This window comes from Tyto alba, unplaced genomic scaffold (assembly GCF_018691265.1).
Source record: "Tyto alba isolate M040663 unplaced genomic scaffold, T.alba_DEE_v4.0 Super-Scaffold_33, whole genome shotgun sequence".
Taxonomy (NCBI): Eukaryota; Metazoa; Chordata; class Aves; order Strigiformes; family Tytonidae; genus Tyto; species Tyto alba.
Window position 1 is genome coordinate 16736556 of NW_024881308.1, and position 18334 is coordinate 16754889.

Here is an 18334-nt window from a genome sequence, read left to right on the forward strand (position 1 = left end):
CAGCCCCACGTGCCCGGGCGGCGGGGTGTCGGCGGGAGCCAGCCCACCCACGCAGGGCTGCTCACAGTGGGGCACCCCATTTCACCCCCCCCCCCCCACCGGCAGCACCTTCCATCCCCGGGCTGGGACATAAGGGCTGCGGTGGGGCCAAGCCGTGTGCGGGTGCCAGCCAGAGTGGTGATGGAGTGGGACAAGGGGGCCACCACCACCATGGTGGCTGGTGGTGGTGGTGGGGGGGGCACAGCCCCATCCCTGCTCCCCCAGGATGCCAGAACCCACCAAAAAGCCATCCCAATCCCTGTCCCCATCCCTGCGGTGCCAGAGCCCTGTGTGGCTTTGGCTTCATCTTCCTCTTCCTCACCTGTGCCCTACCTGGCAGGGGTGATGGTCAGCTGAGGCTGCTGGCCCCTCCCTGGGCTGGGCACGGATATATAAGCCCGGGGCAGGGCAGAGGGTGTCAAAGGGAGCCGGGAGCTGTTGGCAGGTGAGTCCAAGGGTGCTGGGGTCGGGCTTTGGGGGTTTCACCCGTCCGGGGATGGGCTACGTGTGGGATCCTGCCTGGTTCTCGTGGAGCTCGGAGCTGGGTCTGGATTTGACCCCTACGCTCCGAGTTTTGGACGATGCGTTTTGGGGCACACGATGCCGTGGGGCAGGGCTGGGTGGCACAGCCTTGCCGTGGGCACAGCGTGAGGCGCTTTGGGGGGGGCAGAGAGGACTGGTGGGGGGGTGCGCGGGGGGGGGTTATAAGGGGCAGTCGGAGGGGCTGCTCCCATGGGACATCCAGCTCCTGTGTCTGGGTGATGCTGGAATGGCCCCACGGGGCAGGAGGACATGGGGAGCGGGACCCCCCCGAGCCGAGCGATGCCCCGGGGTGCCCGTGTCCCAGCTGCCGGGAAGTGGCGGAGGCGGTGGCCCCGGTGACACTGGGTGACACCGTGTGAGTCACACCGGAGGCCCTGGGGTGACAGCCCAGCACACGGGCTGGGAGGGATGCTGGGGGAGAGGCACCCCACCCCTGGACCGCCCCGTCCCCAGGCACGGCAGCGACAGCAGCAGCGATGGCAACGCTCTACCCCTCCTTGGAGGACATGAAGGGCCACCAGATCTTGCAGGTCAGTGTCAGCGCAGCAGTGTTATGGGGGGGGGTTTCCTGCCTTTGGAGGGTCCCCAGGGGCTGGGGGGGGCACAGCCTCGAGTGAACCCCATCTCTTGGCAGGCGCAGGCAGCCGCTGGGGTGAGGACCCCCCCCACGACGGTGGTCACGGAGAAGCCAAAGCTCGTCTCGGGCACCAGTGGCGCAGGTTGCGATGGGCTCCCCCTGTGCAGGGGCTGCTGGGGAGGGCTGGGGGGGGGCCGGGGTGGGGGGGGGACAGCGATGCTCACCATGCAGGGAGGGGGGTTCAGCTGAGAACCCCCACAGCTTGGCGCGTGGGTAGGGGACAGGATTTGGGGGTTTCTTTCCGCTGGCCTGTTGTCCTGGCGGGGGGGAGGCAAAGGCCGTGGGTTGGGGACCCCCAGGAGCTGAGGCCGCCCTCGGTGTGTCCCCCAGCGCCGCCCGTGCTGTACCCCAACCTGGCCGAGCTGGAGAACTACATGGGGCTTGCTCTCTCCAGCGCAGAGATCCAGAAGAACCTGCTCCCCGAAAGCAGCACCGTAGGTGTCCGGGCTGGCGGCTCCCGCCTGCCCAGCGCGGGGTCCCCCCGGGGCCGCATCCTGCCCGGGGAAGGGATACAGCATCCCCCCCCTTCCCCAAGGGCTGATGTGTGCAGGGCCCCGCGGCCCGAGCAGTCCCACTGATCCCCGGCTCCATCACAGGCACTGACCCCCAGCGGGCCCCCCCCGGTTGCCCCCTTGAGTGGGAACAACGCGGGGCTGCGCCGGGCAGAGATCAAGCCGGGGGTGCGGGAGATTCACCTCTGCAAGGACGAGAGGGGCAAGACGGGGCTGCAGCTGAAAAACGTCGACCAGGTGAGGGGGGTGGGCTGGCGCGGGGCTGTACGCGGCGGGGCACAGTGTGGCACGGCACAGTGTGGTGCACTAAGGCACGGCACAGCACGGCGCGCCACGGCACGGCACGGTGTAGTATGGCACAGCGTGGTGCACCACGGTGTGGCATGGCATGGCATGGTGCACCATGGCATGGCACAGTGTGGCATGGCACAGGCACAGGCACAGCGTGGTGCACCACAGCATGGTGTGGCATGGCATGGCACAGGCACAGCGTGGTGCACTATGGCATGGCACAGTGTGGCATGGCATGGCACGGCACAGGCACAGCGTGGTGCACCACAGCATGGTGTGGCATGGCACAGCACAGGCACAGCGTGGTGCACTATGGCATGGCACAGTGTGGCATGGCATGGCACGGCACAGGCACAGCGTGGTGCACCACAGCATGGTGTGGCATGGCACAGCACAGGCACAGCGTGGTGCACTATGGCATGGCACAGTGTGGCATGGCATGGCACGGCACAGGCACAGCGTGGTGCACCACAGCATGGTGTGGCATGGCATGGCATGGCATGGCATGGCACGGTGTGGTGCACCACGGCATGGTGTGGTATGGCACGGCACAGGCATGGCGTGGTGCACCACGGCACAGCACGGTGTGGCATGGCACGGCACGGTGTGGTGCACTATGGCACAGCATGGTGTGGCACGGCTCGGCATGGTGCACCACAGCATGGCACGGTGTGGCATGGCATGGCACAGGCACGGCGTGCTGCACCATGGCACAGCATGGTGTGGTATGGCACGGCACAGGCATGGCGTGGTGCGGCATGGCACGGCATGGTGTGGCACGGCACGGCATGCTGCACCATGGCACGGCACGGTGTGGCACGGCACGGCGTAGTGCACTGTGGCAGGGCACGGCGCAGCATGGTATGACATAGCAGGGCGCAGCGTGACGTGGCACGGTGCCTCATGGCGTGGCAGCGCGTGGCATTAAACGGCACAGCACGCCAGGGAGCGGCACGGCGCGGCGTGGCCACCGAGCCCCCTCGCCGGCCCCGTGCCATCGCTCCCCGCCGTCTCCCCAGGGCATCTTCGTGCAGCTGGTGAAGGCCAACTCACCGGCGGCGCTGGTGGGGCTGCGCTTCGGTGACCAGATCCTGCAGATCGACGGCAAGAACTGCGCGGGCTGGAGCAGCGACAAGGCGCAGCGGGCGCTGAAGAAGGCGTCCCCGGAGAAAATCGTCATGGTGGTGCGGGACAGGTGAGCGGGCGGGCGGGAGACGCCGGCGGCGGGGCCGGCGCCGGCGCTGACCCCGCTCTCCCCGCAGACCTTTCCAGCGCACCGTCACCCTGCACAAGGACAGCACCGGCCACATCGGCGTCGTGGTCAAGAAGGGGAAAATCGTGTCGCTGGCCAAGGACGGCTCTGCCGCCCGCAACGGCCTCCTCACCCACCACTGCATCTGCGAGGTGAACGGCCAGAACGTCATCGGCATGAAGGTGGGGGCTCTGCGCGACCCGCGGTGCGAATCGCAACCCCCCCGGGGGGGTGCCCAGGATCCGACCCCGGGGAGCCGGGAGGAAACACTGGGCACCCCCCGGGACCCAGCCGCTCTCTCCCGCAGGATAAGCAGCTCACGGAGGTGCTGGCGGGGGCCGGGAACGTGGTCACGCTGACCATCATCCCCACCGTGATCTACGAGCACATGGTCAAACGGTGAGACGGCCGCAGGGCCCACCCCACACCCCCCACACACCCCTGCTGGGGACCCCACGGGACCCCCTGAGGGGCCCCGTGGGCTCCCCCCACTGAGCACCCATCCCCGTGCCCAGGCTCTCGGCAGGGCTGGTGAAATCGGCCATGGACCACTCCATCCCCGACCTCTGACGCGGCCGCTGCCGTCCCGAGGCGGGGGGCTGGCACTGGAAACTCGGAGGGGCATCCCCAAAAGAAGCTTTTTCAGCACCAAAACTCCCTCCTCCCCGCAGAGGCCGGGGGCTGCTGAAGGTACCCCTGCAGCATCCCCAAAAGAAGCTTTTTTTTGCACCAAAACTCCCTCCTCCCCGCAGAGGCCGGGGGCTGCTGGGCGGCGCGGGGGAACCGCTGCCCTTGGGGTGTCCTCTCCCCCTCATCAGCAGGGACGGGGCACATGCCTCCCCCTGTCCTGGGGTCCCCGTGTCCCCCCCCTCGGGGCAGACGCCAAAGGCTGGCTCCAGCCAAAGCAGACACGGACCCAGCGACGTTTATTACATCCACCACAGACAGCGAGTACAGGACAGGGGAAACAAGAAAAAGGGGGGGGGGGGGGGGGGGGGAAGGTGTTGTTACAGCTTTTTCAGTTCTGTATTTTAAAAAATATATTATATAGATTTGTCTTTCAAATATAATCGTTACATTTATTTCTTGGCAAAGCTTTGGATAGTCTAACAGACGTGTACACAGATCCACAAATACATTGCACAAGAGGCGTATATCCTAGCTCCGCTTACATCAGCCGCCCCGGCTGCTTTGCCACCTTTTCTCCCCAAATATTTCACCAGCGGCTGCCGCTGCCCCGCGCCCCGGCCGGGGGACACGGCGTGTGCCCGCACCGGTGGATCCCGGCTCCCGGGGCACCCCACCGGCAGCACCCACGGGTGGTGGAGTGGGGTTTGGGGAGTGGGGGGGGGGAAAACACTGTTAGTTCAAGTCACGAAGAAGCCACAGACATTCATGGGGGTGGGAGCACGGCGCGCCCGGGGGAGCCCCGAGTCTCACGCCTCGCCAGCCCCCGCTGAGCAATCCTTGCTGTCTTTGCTTTTCAAATAAATAAATAAAATAAAAATTAAAAAAAAAAGGCGCTTTTTTTTTGCCTTTTTTTTTTTTGCCTTTTTTTTTTTTTTTTTTTTTCCTGGAGGCCGCTAGCAAAGAGGGGATTTGGCTGGGCTGGGGCAGGTAAAGCCCTGCCCGCACCCCCTCGCTGCCCCCCCCCCCCCGGCACCGGCAGCCCCCCAGCTCCAGCCCAGGGAAGGGGATCACCGGCACCGCCGCTGCCAAAACCCCATCCCGCTCCACTGTGGCCAGAGTCAGGGGGGGTGTGTGTGTGTGTCCCCACCGGTCACTGAGTTGCCGCCACCTCAGCACCCCCCCCGCCCCAACCAGAAGGCTACAGGCTGTACCAAAAAAAAAAAAAAAAAAAAAAAAAATTGAATATAGTGCAAAGCAAAGGGAGGGAGGGATGGAGGCTCCTCCCGGGGCTGCTCGGCCTTGCTCGGTGATACCGGAGCCCCAGCCCGGTCGGGTCCCGGTGCGGGGAGGGGGACGGACACTGAAGCGGGGCAGCACCGGGGGGGAGGTGCCCCACGGGCCCCTGCTGCCCCCCCAAACCGCTCCAGAGCTGGTCCCCGCATCCCAGGGAGAGGGGGGGGGGTGTGTCCCCATATCATTCCCCGCTGCAGCCAAACGTTGCTGCACCTGGAGCAAGAAATGCTCCTGATGGGGGGGGGGGGGGGGGGGCGTGGGGGGGGGTGTGTTCCTGCTGCGACACCCCCCCCCCCCCCCAAACCCCCAGCTCTTCCCACTGCCAGGAGGCTCCTCGCCATTGCCTGCCCGCGGCGGGGCAAAGACAACCCAAAGGAGAGCCTGCCCGGGGGGGTGCAGCCCTGTACCCCCCCACCCAGCAGCCCCAGGTGCCCATTGGGGGGGGGGGGGGGGCGGGGGTGAGTTGCAGCGTGATGCTTGGGGGCCACATCCTGCACCACCGCTTGGCCCCCTCTCTTCCAGCACCGGTCCTTTCCCTCCTCCAGGAAAAAGGAGATTTTTGGGGGGGGGGGAAGGCAACACAGCCTGATGCATCCCCGTGGCCCCTTCCCACACCCCCCCAGCCCCAGAACCGACAAAAAGACACCATCACTCCCCCCACCCCCCCCCCCTCCCAGCCCCCGTGGGAGAGCGGGGACACGCCGGGGCTTTACAATCAGGCGGTCGGGTCTGTGCGGGGGGAGCTGGTGGTACTGGGGGGGGGGCTGCTGGGGGGGCTGAGGGGGGGTGTGAGGCGGGTGTCAGGGCTGGGTGCTGCCCCCGGGGCTGGCGACGGGGCGACAGCCCATCCTGCGGATGGAATGGAGGGCCACGGTGCAGCAGCCCCGCAGCAGCGAGCTGATGTTGTAGATGGGTTGGCCTTGCCGGCGCTGCGAGCGGCACAGCCAGGCCACGGTGGGCACGGCCGGCACCACCACGGCCAGCAGATCCACGATGAAATGCCGGCTCCAGTAGCTCTTGGAAGGGGCGGCCTCGCAGCCGGTCACCTCCGCCGTCTCCTCGTCGGCCGCGCAGGCGATGGCCACGGAGGGGTTGGCGCTGGGGGGCTGCCGCACCGTCGGGTTACGGGGGGCAACCCCTTCGGCCCCGGCACCCGCCGTCAGCGCGTCGGGCTCGGCCGCCAGCAGGTCCGTGGCCCCGGCGGGGTTGGAGAACTCGGGGCCGGGCATCACGTCTTCCATTTCGGAGACCCAAGCCGAGGTGGGGCTGCCCAAGCTGCAAGCCTGGGATTTCATCACCTTCTCCAAGATGGTGTCCAGGTCGGGCTGGCAGGGCACGAAGTCCGTCTGGATGGCCCGCTCCTGCATGCAGCTGGCCTGCACCCCGGCTTCCACGCCGCCCCGCAGCCCCAGCAGCTTCTCGTAGGTGGAGCTGGGGGGCAGGCGGCCGCCGGGCTCGCCCCCCCCGTCCAGCGGGTCCGTGTGGCCGGGAGCCTCCTCCCCCCCGGCGAAGCCGCTGTCGGCCCCCTCGTCCAGCGAGATGGTCTGCGAGCCCCCCACGTTGCGGTCCCCGGCCCCTTGGTCGCTCAGCTTGGTGTAGGTGGAGCTGCGGGTGAGGGATCGGGCTGGGGACCCCCCGGCCGACTCGCCGGCCCCCTCCTCCTTCAGCGCCCCGTTCTGCGCCACCTCCATGCTGTGCAGCAGCGTCTCCAGCTTCTTGTTCTGGATGTTGATGTCCACGAAATACTTCTGGAGCCCCTTGTCCTTCTCCAGCAGGTTGTTCTTCACCGTGTCGATGACCTGCTTCAGCTGCTTGATCTCCTTGCGGGCCTCCTTCAGCGCCAGCTGGGCCTCCACGCGATGGCACTCCTCCTCGATCCAGTCCTCCTGCATCCGCGACAGCTGCGTCTTCAGGTCCTCGATCTCAGCATCCCTGCGAGAGACGGGGAGGGCACCGCCGCGGCGCTGAGGGGGCTGCGGGACCAGCCCCGGCCCCGAGTCGGAGCCAGATCCCCCCCAGTAACGCTCGCGACTGGGACCCAGGGATGGATCCAGCGGCTCGGGGACCCTGGGCAGCGATGCTCAGCCCTCTCCCGGAGGGGATGCAGACCCCAAGGTCCCCAAGGGCTGTGTGGGGACAGGCGGGTGCCCCAGGCGGGCGCGTGGCAGCTGGCACGCCGGAGAGGACGTGCCTAAGCCTGAGAGGAGCAGATGGGGATTAGCCACCCTCTGACGCTGAAATTCAGAAAAAGCGTGGCCGAGATTTAACGGGGGGTGCAGGGGAGAGCACGGCCAGGGCAGGCGGGACGTACGGGCTCTGCGGCCCCCGAATCCGCGGCTCCCTGGCTGGATGGGCGGCTCTGCCAGACGCCCACGTGCCTGCAACGGCGCTGCAAAGCCGGGAACCCGGAGCCTGGGCACAAGCCCGAGGACAAGACACAGGGCTGAGATCCGAGAGCCCCCCGAAGGACCAGTCCCCCAGAGGAGCTGCCGCTGCGGTGGCCGTGGCCGGTGCCAGGACCGTTCCCGGTGGCTCCCGTGCCAGGGAGGGGGCTGTGCCCGCTGCTCCCACCCTTACCTGTCCTGCAGCCGCTCCTGCGTGTCCTTCAGGCGAGCTTTCAGGTGCCTGATGCAAACCTCCTTCTGCTGCAGGGGGGTCAGGTACTGCTCCGGCGTCGGCGGCTTTATCCCATGGTTGTCGCTGCAGAGGTTGTACTTGGCCGAGCGCCTGCGGGGACACAGACGTCACCCACCTGCTCGGCGCAGGGGCCCCACGGGAGACGCCTGCTCTCGAGGTGCGGGGGGGTGCAGCCCCACAGGAGCCCTGTGGGCGGGAGGGGCGGGTGTCTCAGGGTGCTGTCCGCGGAACCCTCCGCAGAGCTGCCGGTTTCGCCGGGTGCACGAGCAGAGCCGGGAGCAGGCGGGCACCGAGGTCTCCGTGAGGCCAGAGCGAGCTTTTTGGGGAATGACTGACGCGGATGGAGACCCCAGGGTGGGACCAGCCCCCTCAGAGGTGGGCGTGGGATGCGTAATTGGGGGGGGCTCGGGATGGAGCAGGTGGCGGCTGTCCTGCCCGGGGAGAGGGAGCCGGGGCATCCAGCATCGCTCCAGGTTGGGCCAGCGGCACGTCTGGACCCTCCTCGTGCCGTTACTGGAGCGGATGAGGTGATGTCTCTGGCCCAAAGCCCAGGGCAACGTGGAGATCAAAGGCTGGCCAGGGCTGGGGCTGCTTGTCCGGGCTGGGACACCTAGAGAACTGCACGCAGCACGAGACACTCCAGCATCGCAGCAGGGTGGACCCAACCCCCTGAGCATCACATCAGGGTGGACCCAAACCCCTGAGCGTCACATCAGGGTGGACCCAAACCCCTGAGCGTCACATCAGGGTGGACCCAAACCCCTGAGCATCACAGCAGGGTGGACCCAAACCCCTGAGCGTCACATCAGAGTGGACCCAAACCCCTGAGAGTTGCAGCAGGGTGGACCCAACCCCCTGAGCATCACAGCAGGGTGCTGGGTGCCCCCTATTCACAGCAGCGGGGCAGCCCAAACCCCTCCCCAAGCGTGGTGGCAGCCTCAGCTGGAGACAGAAGCTTTGCCTTAGGAGCAGCCAAGCAGGACCGTGGCCTTGCAAAACCCCACGGCAACGGGACGGCCACCGCTCCCGCCTGCGGCGGGCACCGGCTCTGGTCACCACATTAACCCTCTTGTCCTCCCAGATTTGATGCCACCTCCGGGAGCTGGAAGGTGGCCGGGGACAGGCGGGAGCAGCCCAGCCTGGGGACAAGCCTTGCTCCCTGCAGCAGCAGCAGCGCACCAGCAGCCCAAACCACTGGCCCACGGGGCCGGTGCCCGTCCTGCAGCTCGGCGCCCGGCTGTTTGTGCCCCAAGCTCCCCGCTGAGAAGCCGGGCTGCTGCCAGTTCTGGCCAGCTCTCGGCCGGGCAGCGCGAGGGGTTGGAAAGGAAGGTCATCCCGTCCACTTTGCCTTTGGTCCTGAGGGACCCGGGGTGCCCCTCGGGGCGCAGGAGCGGCGGGAGGGACGCGTGCAGCGTGCAAGCCACAGCCACGGCAGGATGGAGGGGAAGGGGATGGGGCGCCCGGCTGGCAGGCGGGGCGAGGTGGGGTGGGGGTGGGGGGAGAAGACACGACAAAGGTGGCGGAGAGGTTTGGAGGAGGATGGTGGGGGTCTTTGTGAGACACACCAGCGGCTCTGCCGGCTCCCCCAAGCTCACAGCCTCGCTCCACCAGCCCCTGCGCTCCTGTCCCCGCCGGGCACCGGCACTGGCAGCACAGGTGCTGCTCTGCTCCCCCCCCCTTGCCTGGGGGCACCCAGCAGCCGCCCTGGGGCCACGGGTGGTGGGTTACCTTGGGGTGGGGCTGCTGTCGCTGCCCTTGCAGGAGCCAGAATTGCTGCTGCTGCTCAGCGAGGAGGTGCCGTAGGTGTCCCTCCCGGGGGGCGAGGGGCGCCTGGAGGCAGGGAGAAGAGGCTGTGTCTCAGGCCGAGTGGCTGAGGGCGCTGAAGACTTAAAGAAGGAGGCAAAGCCACTCCGTCCATAAACCCCGCGACTGCCAACCACCACACCGAGAACACACAAGACAAAAGGACAAAACAAACAGCAGGGATCAAAATGGCACGCACACGGCGACGGGCACAAAGGCAGGGCTGGGGCGGGGGGGGGGGGGGGCTGCCCACTCGCTCCCCCCTCAGCGTGGCATCCCCCGGATGCTGGCATGGCATCCCTGCACCCCGAGCACCGGGAGCCCCTTGGGAGCATGGCCTTGGCAGAGCTCGAGGTGCCAGGGCAGCCCCTGCGCGTGGGCAGATCTGCCTTTTCTCTCTGCCCGGGCTGCCGGTGGCAGTCAGTGCCTAAATAACCGCAGCCCAGGTCATGGAGATATTTGGAAGGGAATAAATGCTTTTTTTTTTTTTTTTTTTTTTTTTCCCTCTGGCTATTTATCACTGCAGCTCACGGAGAGGCTTTTCAAGGGCTAACACACCTCCCAGTTTCACCACCCCAAACCCGGGGCCCTCTGCCACTGCCTGCCTTTGCCCGGACAGACAGAGGGGTTGGTCCCGGCTGCAGCAGAGACGGACAGAGGGGGGGGGACGGGGGGGGTGCAGCGCTCGGGGGGCTGCATGCACGGACGGGGAAGTGCTGTGCAGTGGGCAGCAATGTGCAACATCCCCTCCTGCCCCCCCCCCCCAAAAGCCAGGCTTGGCTGGGGGGGGGGGGGGGCGCGGTTCGTGGTGTGAAGTGGCAGCTCGGGGGGGCAGGTGGGGATTGTTCCCTCCCCTGCTGCCAGCCAGGAGGAGCGCCGGGCAGGCTCCGGTGCCCGGTCCCGGGGGGGTCAAAGCATATTCACCTTCGTGATCCGGTGGACGAGCGTCTGCTCCCCGGCAGAGACATGGCCGCGGTGCCGCGGGTCCTGGGCGCGGGGGAACTGCGGGGGAAACGCAACAGAGAGGGGAGGTGAAGGCAGGGAAACGGCCCCGGCGCCGGGGTGAGCCTGGGCATCAGTTTAGACCCTGGGGCCAGCCGGACTGGGACAGATGTGCGCTGCATCCCCTGCACATCTGGGCTGGGCTCCCCGCCGGGATGCTGCGTGCCCACGGTCCTGCCCTGGCAAGGCATGCCGTCAGCACAGGGCGAGGGTTTTCTTAATGTATTAACGAAAAACAGAAGCAGAAGAGGTACCCGTCCATGGTTTAAAGCCCCTTTTCCACCGTTCTCCAGACATGGGACAAGCTTTCCCCTGGCCCCAGGTCCCCGTCCCCGCCGGGGAAGGGAGGTCTGTCACCAGGACACGGGGTGCCGGCAGTGGTGGCATTACTCAGGGCAGAGATGGGACGAGGGCTCCGACACCCAGCCCTGGACCTCACCGAATCTCCACCCGGGCAGGGGGGGTGTCCCCGCAGGAGGCTGGGTGCCTGCTCGCTCTTAATGGAGTCAGTGAAATCAGGTAAGGACGCACAAAGCCCTGCACGATGCGGCAGCAGCAGCAGCAGCTAATCCCTTGGGAAACACAGGGACCATTTTTCCTGTAAATAAATAGGCCAGATCCAGAGGCTCGCAGCAGCCGGTGGGATCTGCTGGAGGAGGAGGCAGCACCTCGGGCACGGGCAGGGATGTGACCTGCCGCAGCGGAGGGGAGCTACGGGAGGCATCTGCTCAGCACATCCATCCCGCCGAGCATCCCACGGCCCCGGCCGCGCTCACGGGCTGCCGGGGACAGCCCCACGCAGGATCCCTGCCCGTCCCCGAGCCCCTTCACGATGCCGGTATTGTCCCGGATTTCAGCAGCTCCAGCCCAGAGCGATGGGACCAGCCAGCTGGTAATTGATCGTCGATTGGAAACACTAAGTGCTGCTGCTCGGCCACGGTCCAGGGGAGCGCGAGGAGTGGGACGAGAGGGGGGAGGCAGGAGAGGAGGGGGGAGCACAGCCAGCTCACCCCGAGGCAGCCTTTCGCATCTGCCACCCCAGGGCTGTTTTTTTTCCAGGCTACCTCCTGCGTGATGCTCAAAGCCCACAGCGGCCAGCCCAGGCCTCTCCTCTGCCCAGGATTTCCTGCTCCCTGATCCCAAACCAGGACACGGAAAAGCCCAGAGAGCTGGAGCAGAGGAGCCGGAGATGCGCAGCCGCGGCGAGCCCCCCCACCCCGCAGGCACAGTGCCCCACACCGGGGAGGGGGGAGTGGGGGGTGTACCAGCATCCCCGGGACACAGCCACCAGGATCCGGGGGTCCTGCTGCTCCCCTCCTCGGGATGGATTTCCCAGGGGAGGACCTGGGAAGGGGGGAGGCAGCTCTCTGCCCTGCCAGATAACCGCTCCCGAGCCGACAGCGTGCGCGGCCGGGCGGCTGCAGGCTTTGCTAATGCAGCAGCGTGAATCAGCATCCAGAGAGCCGAGCGCGGCCCCGGCGCTGGCGGGAGCATCCTGCGGCACAGCCGGGGGCTCCGGTGGCGGCGGGGCCAGCCCTCCCTGCTCTCCAGGCAGGGCTTTCAAGAGATTTGCAGCCACGGGGGTTAATTCCTCGCCCTCTCGCAGCCCCGTGCCCTGGCCCGACGCAGCCCCGGCGGTACCCGGCCTCGCCGCTGCCTCCTGCTCTCCCCCGTTCGCAGCAGTTACCTGCGAGCACCCCATCCTGCACCCCAAGCGCCCGCCCCAGCATCCGCAGCCAGGAACGGCTCCATGGGGAAGCCTGGATTCGGCCTCGCGCCTGGCAAGCTCCGTTCCTCCTCTTCCTCCTCCTCCCGCTGCTGCAGACTCGCCTGGCGCCCACGCTGAGGCTCGATGCCTCTCGCGGTGCCGGCAGGTTTAAGGGGTGAGAAACTCGGCGCAGCCCCGTGCTGCTGCCGCGGGGAGCCTGGCCAAGGGCTGCCAGCGGGCACCGAAATCCCGAGGAGGGGGGAGCACCCTCCCGCACCCCGCTCAGGTCCCCGTCTCATGAGCACGAGGGGCTGCGCATCCCCTCGCAGCCCGGGTACCGGCTCTGCCTCGCCAGGCTGCCCCAGGGCACCTTCAATTTAATCCCTGGTAATAAATCGTCACGGCCTTGATGCCCAAAGACTCAATGGCCCATTTCGGTCTCCCCAAAAGCCTCACCGTGGCCATGGGCTGCCCAGGACAGGCAGGCCGGGCAGACTTAGCACCAAAGCTGAAAACACACCTTCCCACATGGTACGTGGCTACTTGGTGACTAAAGGCAGAGGAAATTATTTATTTGCCCTCAAAATTACTGCTATCATGGGCCAGGATGCGCAGCTATAGCGCCAAGGGAGCCTCGCCATGAAGGCAAGAGGAAACCCAAGATTATCTTATCACATTCGAAATGCCAGAAAGGGAGAAGCAAGGCAGACCTCTGCTCCTCCGGTGCTTTGGAGAGGGGGCTGCCCCTGCCCTCCCGTGGGACCCCCACCCCCCTGAAACTCCTGGCACTTGTGGTGGCTTCAGCTCGCTGCCGCGGTGGCTCATTGATTAGGCATTAGGAAAAACACACGGAGAGGAAATGAAAAGCGGTCAAAGATGAATAAACGCCTCCCCAGCAAGGAAGATAACGGCAATGGCGAGGGTCAGGAAACACAGGGGAGTAATCAAGAGCCGGTCATTAAAATCTAAAAAACTATCTGGTAGATGGGGCTTGGGGCAGGAGTCAGAGCAAAGCTGCGAGGGGAAGCAGAAAAGAAGAAATCCCATAAAAACATGGTGGGGAAAAGCAAGCCAAGCCGGGGCAGAGGCGGGCAGGCTCATTGCTCCGTGTCAGGAGCATCGGGGATGGGGCCAGCAGAGCTGCCCACAGCCGGCCCCGCGCGGGGACAAACCCCCAAAAACAAACATCAGGAGCCTCAGCAGTGGGAGAGGAAACCCGCGGGGACAGAGGACAACGCGCCACTGCCAGCAGCTCTGCTCTGCAAACCCCAAGTCACACAAAGGGTGGGTGAGATGAAGCCAGGTCTCACGAGCCAGTGTGGGGAAGGGATTTCCTCCATCTTATTTTCATCTTTGCAGAATAAGGAAGGTGGGGAAAGTCTTGAGAAACACGGAATAAACACGGTAGAATCTGTTGCTTGTGGGTTGATCCTTAGAGGGCTGACAAAAACAGCTTGTGCCCCAGAAGAGAGGATGTGTCTGCGGCACAGGAGGGACCCTGAGCAGCTCTGACCTGGCATCAGAAACCGGCGCCGAGCCCCAGCGACACAAACTGCCAGCGCTGACCCCCGCCAGCCCAAGAGTTCATCCCGCACCGTTACCGTGCTGGGACACACCGTCCCAGCTCCGTCGCGCAGCCCGGGCTTGCAATTCTACAGAGATTCTAACTGCCAGTGTGAGCGCGCAGACACGGGAGCAAGATTCGGGTGATTTGGGGAGTGCTGGCTTGTCCCCGTGCCGGGAGGGGGGGACACACCAGTGGGACCCTGCTCAGCGCAGCACCTCAGGGGTGCTGGTACGGGCCGGGGTCTGACGATCCAGAGATCGCGCTGCAAACCACCCAGATGTGTTTCAAGCACCTTGCAAACCACCCCAAAACGCAGCTCACGGGACGGGGAGGATGGACGCTGCCCGTTGCGAGGTCGAACGCTCTTTTCCTGGAGCCGCCGACAGCGAAACTCCCTGCGAACCGCCCGGCCCGCGGCGGAACAGAAAGGCAACTCTTTTCAAAACAACAGCATAAAGTCGCGCTTATCCCGTGCAACAGAATTAGAGCTGGGGATTCATGCTAAATAAAAGCAACGGTGCTTGATAAGGAAACAGCTGGAGTTCCAGCACGAAAAGCTGATACCCCACGCAGGGTGGGATGGGGTGCAGCCAGGCACAAGAGCCTGTTGCCCTGAGGAGTGGGAGACCCCCCCCACCCGCCAGCACGTTGTGCCGTAACGCACCGAGCACTTTTCTGTGTGGTCAGCAGGGCTCAGCCCCACACAGGGCTCAGCCCCACGGAGGGCTCAGCCCCACGCAGGGCTCAGCCCCACGCAGGGCTCAGCCCGCTGCCACTCCCCACACCTGCACCACTAAGAGCCTCTGGCACCAGCCCGTGCCCCATCCCCGCCAGCACAGGTTGCTCAGCCTCGACACATCCCCTGGGGCCAAGAGCCCCCCACGCTGCCACCACCCCGGGACGGGTGACACCACGAGGCTCCGGCTGCTCCCCCAGTGGGACCCGGGGCACCACTGACCCACCGACCACACCACGAGGGCGATGCAACGCGGGACGAGCGGCAGAGCACCCCGAGGCTCAGCCCCAGGGAAGGATTTCCCCAAGAAGAACGGCTCAGACATCATTTTGGGATTCCTGCCCCGCAGCGAGGCCTCTTCGGCTCAAACGCCGCTGCTTCCCCCCACCACCACACCGGATCCCCCGGCCGTGCCAGCAACGGAGAGATGGGGCTGGGCAGGTATCGCCCCTCCTAGAAGCTTCCTGCGTGGGACACGGGGCTGTGGGACCCCTGGAGAGACCCCCCCGCCAGCGGCTGGGTGAAGCCTCGGGTGCTTGTTTCCTCCGGGGGGTTTCGCTCCCGCCTTCGAGGCTTCTCTCTCTCCGCTCGACTTCTGCAGGGCTCAGAAGGAACCTGCTGCTCGTCCCGGCCCCCCAGGGAACACACCGGGAAGGTGCAAGCACAGATGGGCCCCGTTTGGCAGCCCCAGCCCCCGGCGCGCAGCCGTCCCGGGCCCAGCGGCCGTCGCATTTCCCCGGATTCCTCGCTCACTGCTTCTTTTGTCGGGGTTCCCACCACCCTGCCCGCTCGCTGCCGGATTTCCTTGTTTTCCTCGACGCATCCTGTGTTAGGAGCGTTTTGCAATGGTGGCACCAAGCCCAAGCATCTAAGAGAAGCTTCACCAATTCTGCAGAAACCTCGGGAGAACGGCACCCGGCACACGCCGGCGGGCGCCTTCCCTGCGGGTCCCTCCCTGTATTTTCAGCCTTCCAGAACTAACAAGATTAAAAGCAGAGAGCAACAGCGGGAGGGAAATCACAGCTTCGTTTTTCCGGGGAACAAAAAGGGCTCCCGAGGAGACCTCCCCGCCTTTCCGACACAGGCTCTGCTTTTCCCTCACACTAAAAATAAGCAAAGCGCTGAACGTGGCAAACAACCAGCAACCTGATTTGGGACAGAGCGCTGCGTCCCCGGAACAGTGGTGATGCCAGGCTGAGTTTGTGTTTGAAAAGGGACTGGGAGGCAGATGGGGGGTGGTGGGAAGGAGCAGGATCTGGGGGGTCAGCGCCGTGGGAACCGTCCAAGCTGCCGGAGGCAAACACCAGCTCCCTGGCACACAGCAGTGACCGTGTCTGCGCTCCTCCTTCCACCACGGGGGATTTTTGGGGGAGACAGGAGCTGCTCTGCTCCTGCCCAGGAGTTTTCAGAGGAGCTGTGCTATCTCCAGGGGCTGGGAAACTCTGAGATGAGCTCATCCCAAAGCAGGCAGAGCTTCGCCTGGGTCCCGGACAGAGGGAGATACTCCAGTTCACGCCAGAGCAGAGTGCTCGGGGTAAGAGCAGGGAGAAAAAGCACAGGATGTTTATGCAACGCCACCAGAAAAATCAATTTTGCTAAGAGTTGTTGTATCACGTAACAAAACACGGGAGCATGTCCTTTTATTCGCTTGTTTGTTATAAAATGCTGAGTTGACACCCAGAGATTACAGGAAAATAGAGACCATTCGAAAAGGTCGGGTTATGCAGCTCATCACTTTTCCAGCTGACCTGGCTGCAGCACCAAATGGGGAGGCGACAACTCCTGGGCCTCGTTAGCTAAAAATAAGGTGCCTGACCTGAGGGAACAGGGCTGGGCGCTTGCTGGGGCCTCCAGAGGCAAAGGGAAAAGCGCTCCGTGACAAATGCTGTAGCAGCAGCAGTTGCCCCGAGAGTAGGAGCAGGACGGCCGGGGTGCAGACCCCACGGTCTTGCCCAAGGCTGGGGACACCCGGGAGGTTTCACCCCGCAGCCCATCCTGCGCTGGTGCTTTGCCGGGGAGCCGAGCTCAGGACCGGTTAAGCGGAAGGCAGAGCCCACTCCTTCGGGATCAGGAGGCAAAAATATGGAAGGGAAATCCAGCTTCCAGAGCCACAGCTACTCCTCCCCTTCGTGTGGCCCTGGGTGTAGTGGGAGCAGGTTCCACCCCCCCCACCCCGACCTCCAGAACCACCTTGACCCAGGGCTGGCAAAGGTGACGGTCACGGGGGACGGAGGATCAGCCCCGGGTGTCTGCACCACGGGAACGGCCGTACTTCACCAACGTGCCAAATATCTCAGCCCGCCGCGACGCTGCCGAGCTGCGAGCATGGGCATTGCCCGCCCCCCCCCCCCCCCCCCCCCTTCCCCAGGGCCAGGGGCCTGTGCAGCCCCAGAAATCAGGATATTTGCACCCTTCTTGCACAAGGTCACGGCACAAATGCACCCGCTGCCTGGGGAGGGGGGGACAAACACACACACACGCGCGCGCGCGCTGGTATTTTATAATCACAACAAATGCACAGCAGCGGATTTCTGTGCGACAACCAGGCAGCGGCACTGACCTTGCTGGGAGGAGAGAAAAGGAAGGCTCATCAACCAGCTCGTGGATGTTCCGCATCCCCTCGGAGATGGAGCGTTAAGCCATTAAATAATAAAATCTCAATTGCCCAGCAGCTCCGGCTCCTGCAACGCCCCATGGTGCCGGGAGACACGTTTGGATGCTGCAAGGAGCAGATGTGGGGCTGGTGCATGCAGGGAGGGGCCGGTGCATGCGATGCGGGTCGGGGTGCGTGTAACGGGGGTCCCAGGTGTGTGCAAATGGGGGTGGGGGGGGGTGGGGGTGTCTAGAAGGGAGGGGGGGAGGGCAGTCTGGCCCATCAGCTGCGGGTCCGCTGGCGTGCACTGCAGGTTTGGGGCGGGCGCGACGCGTGGCCGGTGCATGCGATGCAGGTGTGCCATGGGCCCGATGTGTGACACCCCCCCTTCCCCCCCCCCCCCCAAAAGCAACCCCTGCCCGCTGGGGACCACCCCCTGATCCCCCCCACCCCACCCCGCTGCGGGTCCCCCATCCCGTCCCCCCCTTCTCCCCCGAGCCTGCAGCCAGAAAGGGATGAGTCACGGCGCCCCACGCACAACCCACCCACCCGCCCCCCGCACGCCCCGCTCACCTCCGCGGGGCCCCGCCGATGTCCGGGGCGGGGGGTGGGGGAGTGGATGGCGGGGAGGGGGGGGGCTCAGCGACCTAGCAGGGAGGGGAGAGAGCGGGAGGTGAGCGGCGACTACGCGGGGCGCGGAGCGGTGCGGCGCGGTGCTGTGCGCGGACCCCCGCCCCGATGTGTATGTGTGTGTGTCCCCCCCCCTCCATCACCTGCGCCGGCCTCCATGGGTGCGGCGGGGCGGCCGGGGAGCGCGGAGGGATGGAGGGAGGATGGAAGGATGGAGGGAGGGAGGGAGGGAGGGAGGAGGGAGGGAGGGATGAGCCTCGCAGCTGCGTAATTTGCCTCCCTCCCCTGCGCTCTTAAAGCGGCGGCAGCGCGGGTGCCCCCCCCTCCTTCCCCCCCCCCCCCCGCCGGGTTTCCCCTCCGTTTCTATGGCAACGCCTCTCTGCCGGGGCGCAGCACCCTCCCAATCCCACCAAAAAAAAAAAAAAACACCAAAAAAAACAAACCAGAAAAAAACAACCAAC

At 65.5% G+C, this 18334-nt stretch overlaps 2 protein-coding genes across 17 annotated transcripts; one reads left to right on the forward strand and one right to left on the reverse strand.

Annotated features, from left to right (window-relative positions):
- Positions 1-4793, forward strand: SDCBP2 (syndecan binding protein 2). Its single transcript, XM_042800819.1, has 9 exons — positions 1-484; positions 1036-1112; positions 1217-1301; positions 1550-1653; positions 1816-1968; positions 3042-3217; positions 3285-3456; positions 3582-3673; positions 3790-4793. The coding sequence occupies exons 2-9, from the start codon at positions 1059-1061 to the stop codon at positions 3842-3844; spliced, it is 891 nt and encodes a 296-aa protein (XP_042656753.1). The 5' UTR covers positions 1-484; positions 1036-1058; the 3' UTR covers positions 3845-4793.
- SNPH (syntaphilin) lies at positions 4184-18090 on the reverse strand. Of its 16 annotated transcripts, none has more exons than XM_042800816.1 (7): positions 18017-18090; positions 17817-17890; positions 17211-17214; positions 10562-10639; positions 9563-9763; positions 7775-7924; positions 4184-7129 (listed from the first exon to the last, which is right to left on the reverse strand). In XM_042800816.1, the coding sequence occupies exons 4-7, from the start codon at positions 10603-10605 to the stop codon at positions 5998-6000; spliced, it is 1527 nt and encodes a 508-aa protein (XP_042656750.1). In that variant the 5' UTR covers positions 10606-10639; positions 17211-17214; positions 17817-17890; positions 18017-18090; the 3' UTR covers positions 4184-5997. The 16 variants fall into 16 exon arrangements, with proteins under 16 accessions (XP_042656750.1, XP_042656742.1, XP_042656741.1 ...); XM_042800808.1 differs by having other exon boundaries at positions 17211-17331; positions 18017-18088; XM_042800807.1 differs by having other exon boundaries at positions 17211-17369; positions 18017-18088.
- Between the last annotated feature and the right edge of the window lie 244 nt (positions 18091-18334).

Coding starts and splice junctions, on each gene's coding strand:
- SDCBP2 (XM_042800819.1), top strand. CDS start 1,059: ATGGCAACGCTCTACCCCTCCTTGGAGGACATGAAGGGCCACCAGATC. Junction 1,302..1,549: donor CTCGGGCACCAGTGGCGCAG/GTTGCGATGGGC, acceptor TGTGTCCCCCAG/CGCCGCCCGTGCTGTACCCC. Junction 3,674..3,789: donor TACGAGCACATGGTCAAACG/GTGAGACGGCCG, acceptor CCCCGTGCCCAG/GCTCTCGGCAGGGCTGGTGA.
- SNPH (XM_042800804.1), bottom strand. CDS start 12,646: ATGAGACGGGGACCTGAGCGGGGTGCGGGAGGGTGCTCCCCCCTCCTC. Junction 7,925..9,562: donor GACAGCAGCCCCACCCCAAG/GTAACCCACCAC, acceptor GTGTCCCCGCAG/GCGCTCGGCCAAGTACAACC. Junction 7,130..7,774: donor CAGGAGCGGCTGCAGGACAG/GTAAGGGTGGGA, acceptor CGTCTCTCGCAG/GGATGCTGAGATCGAGGACC.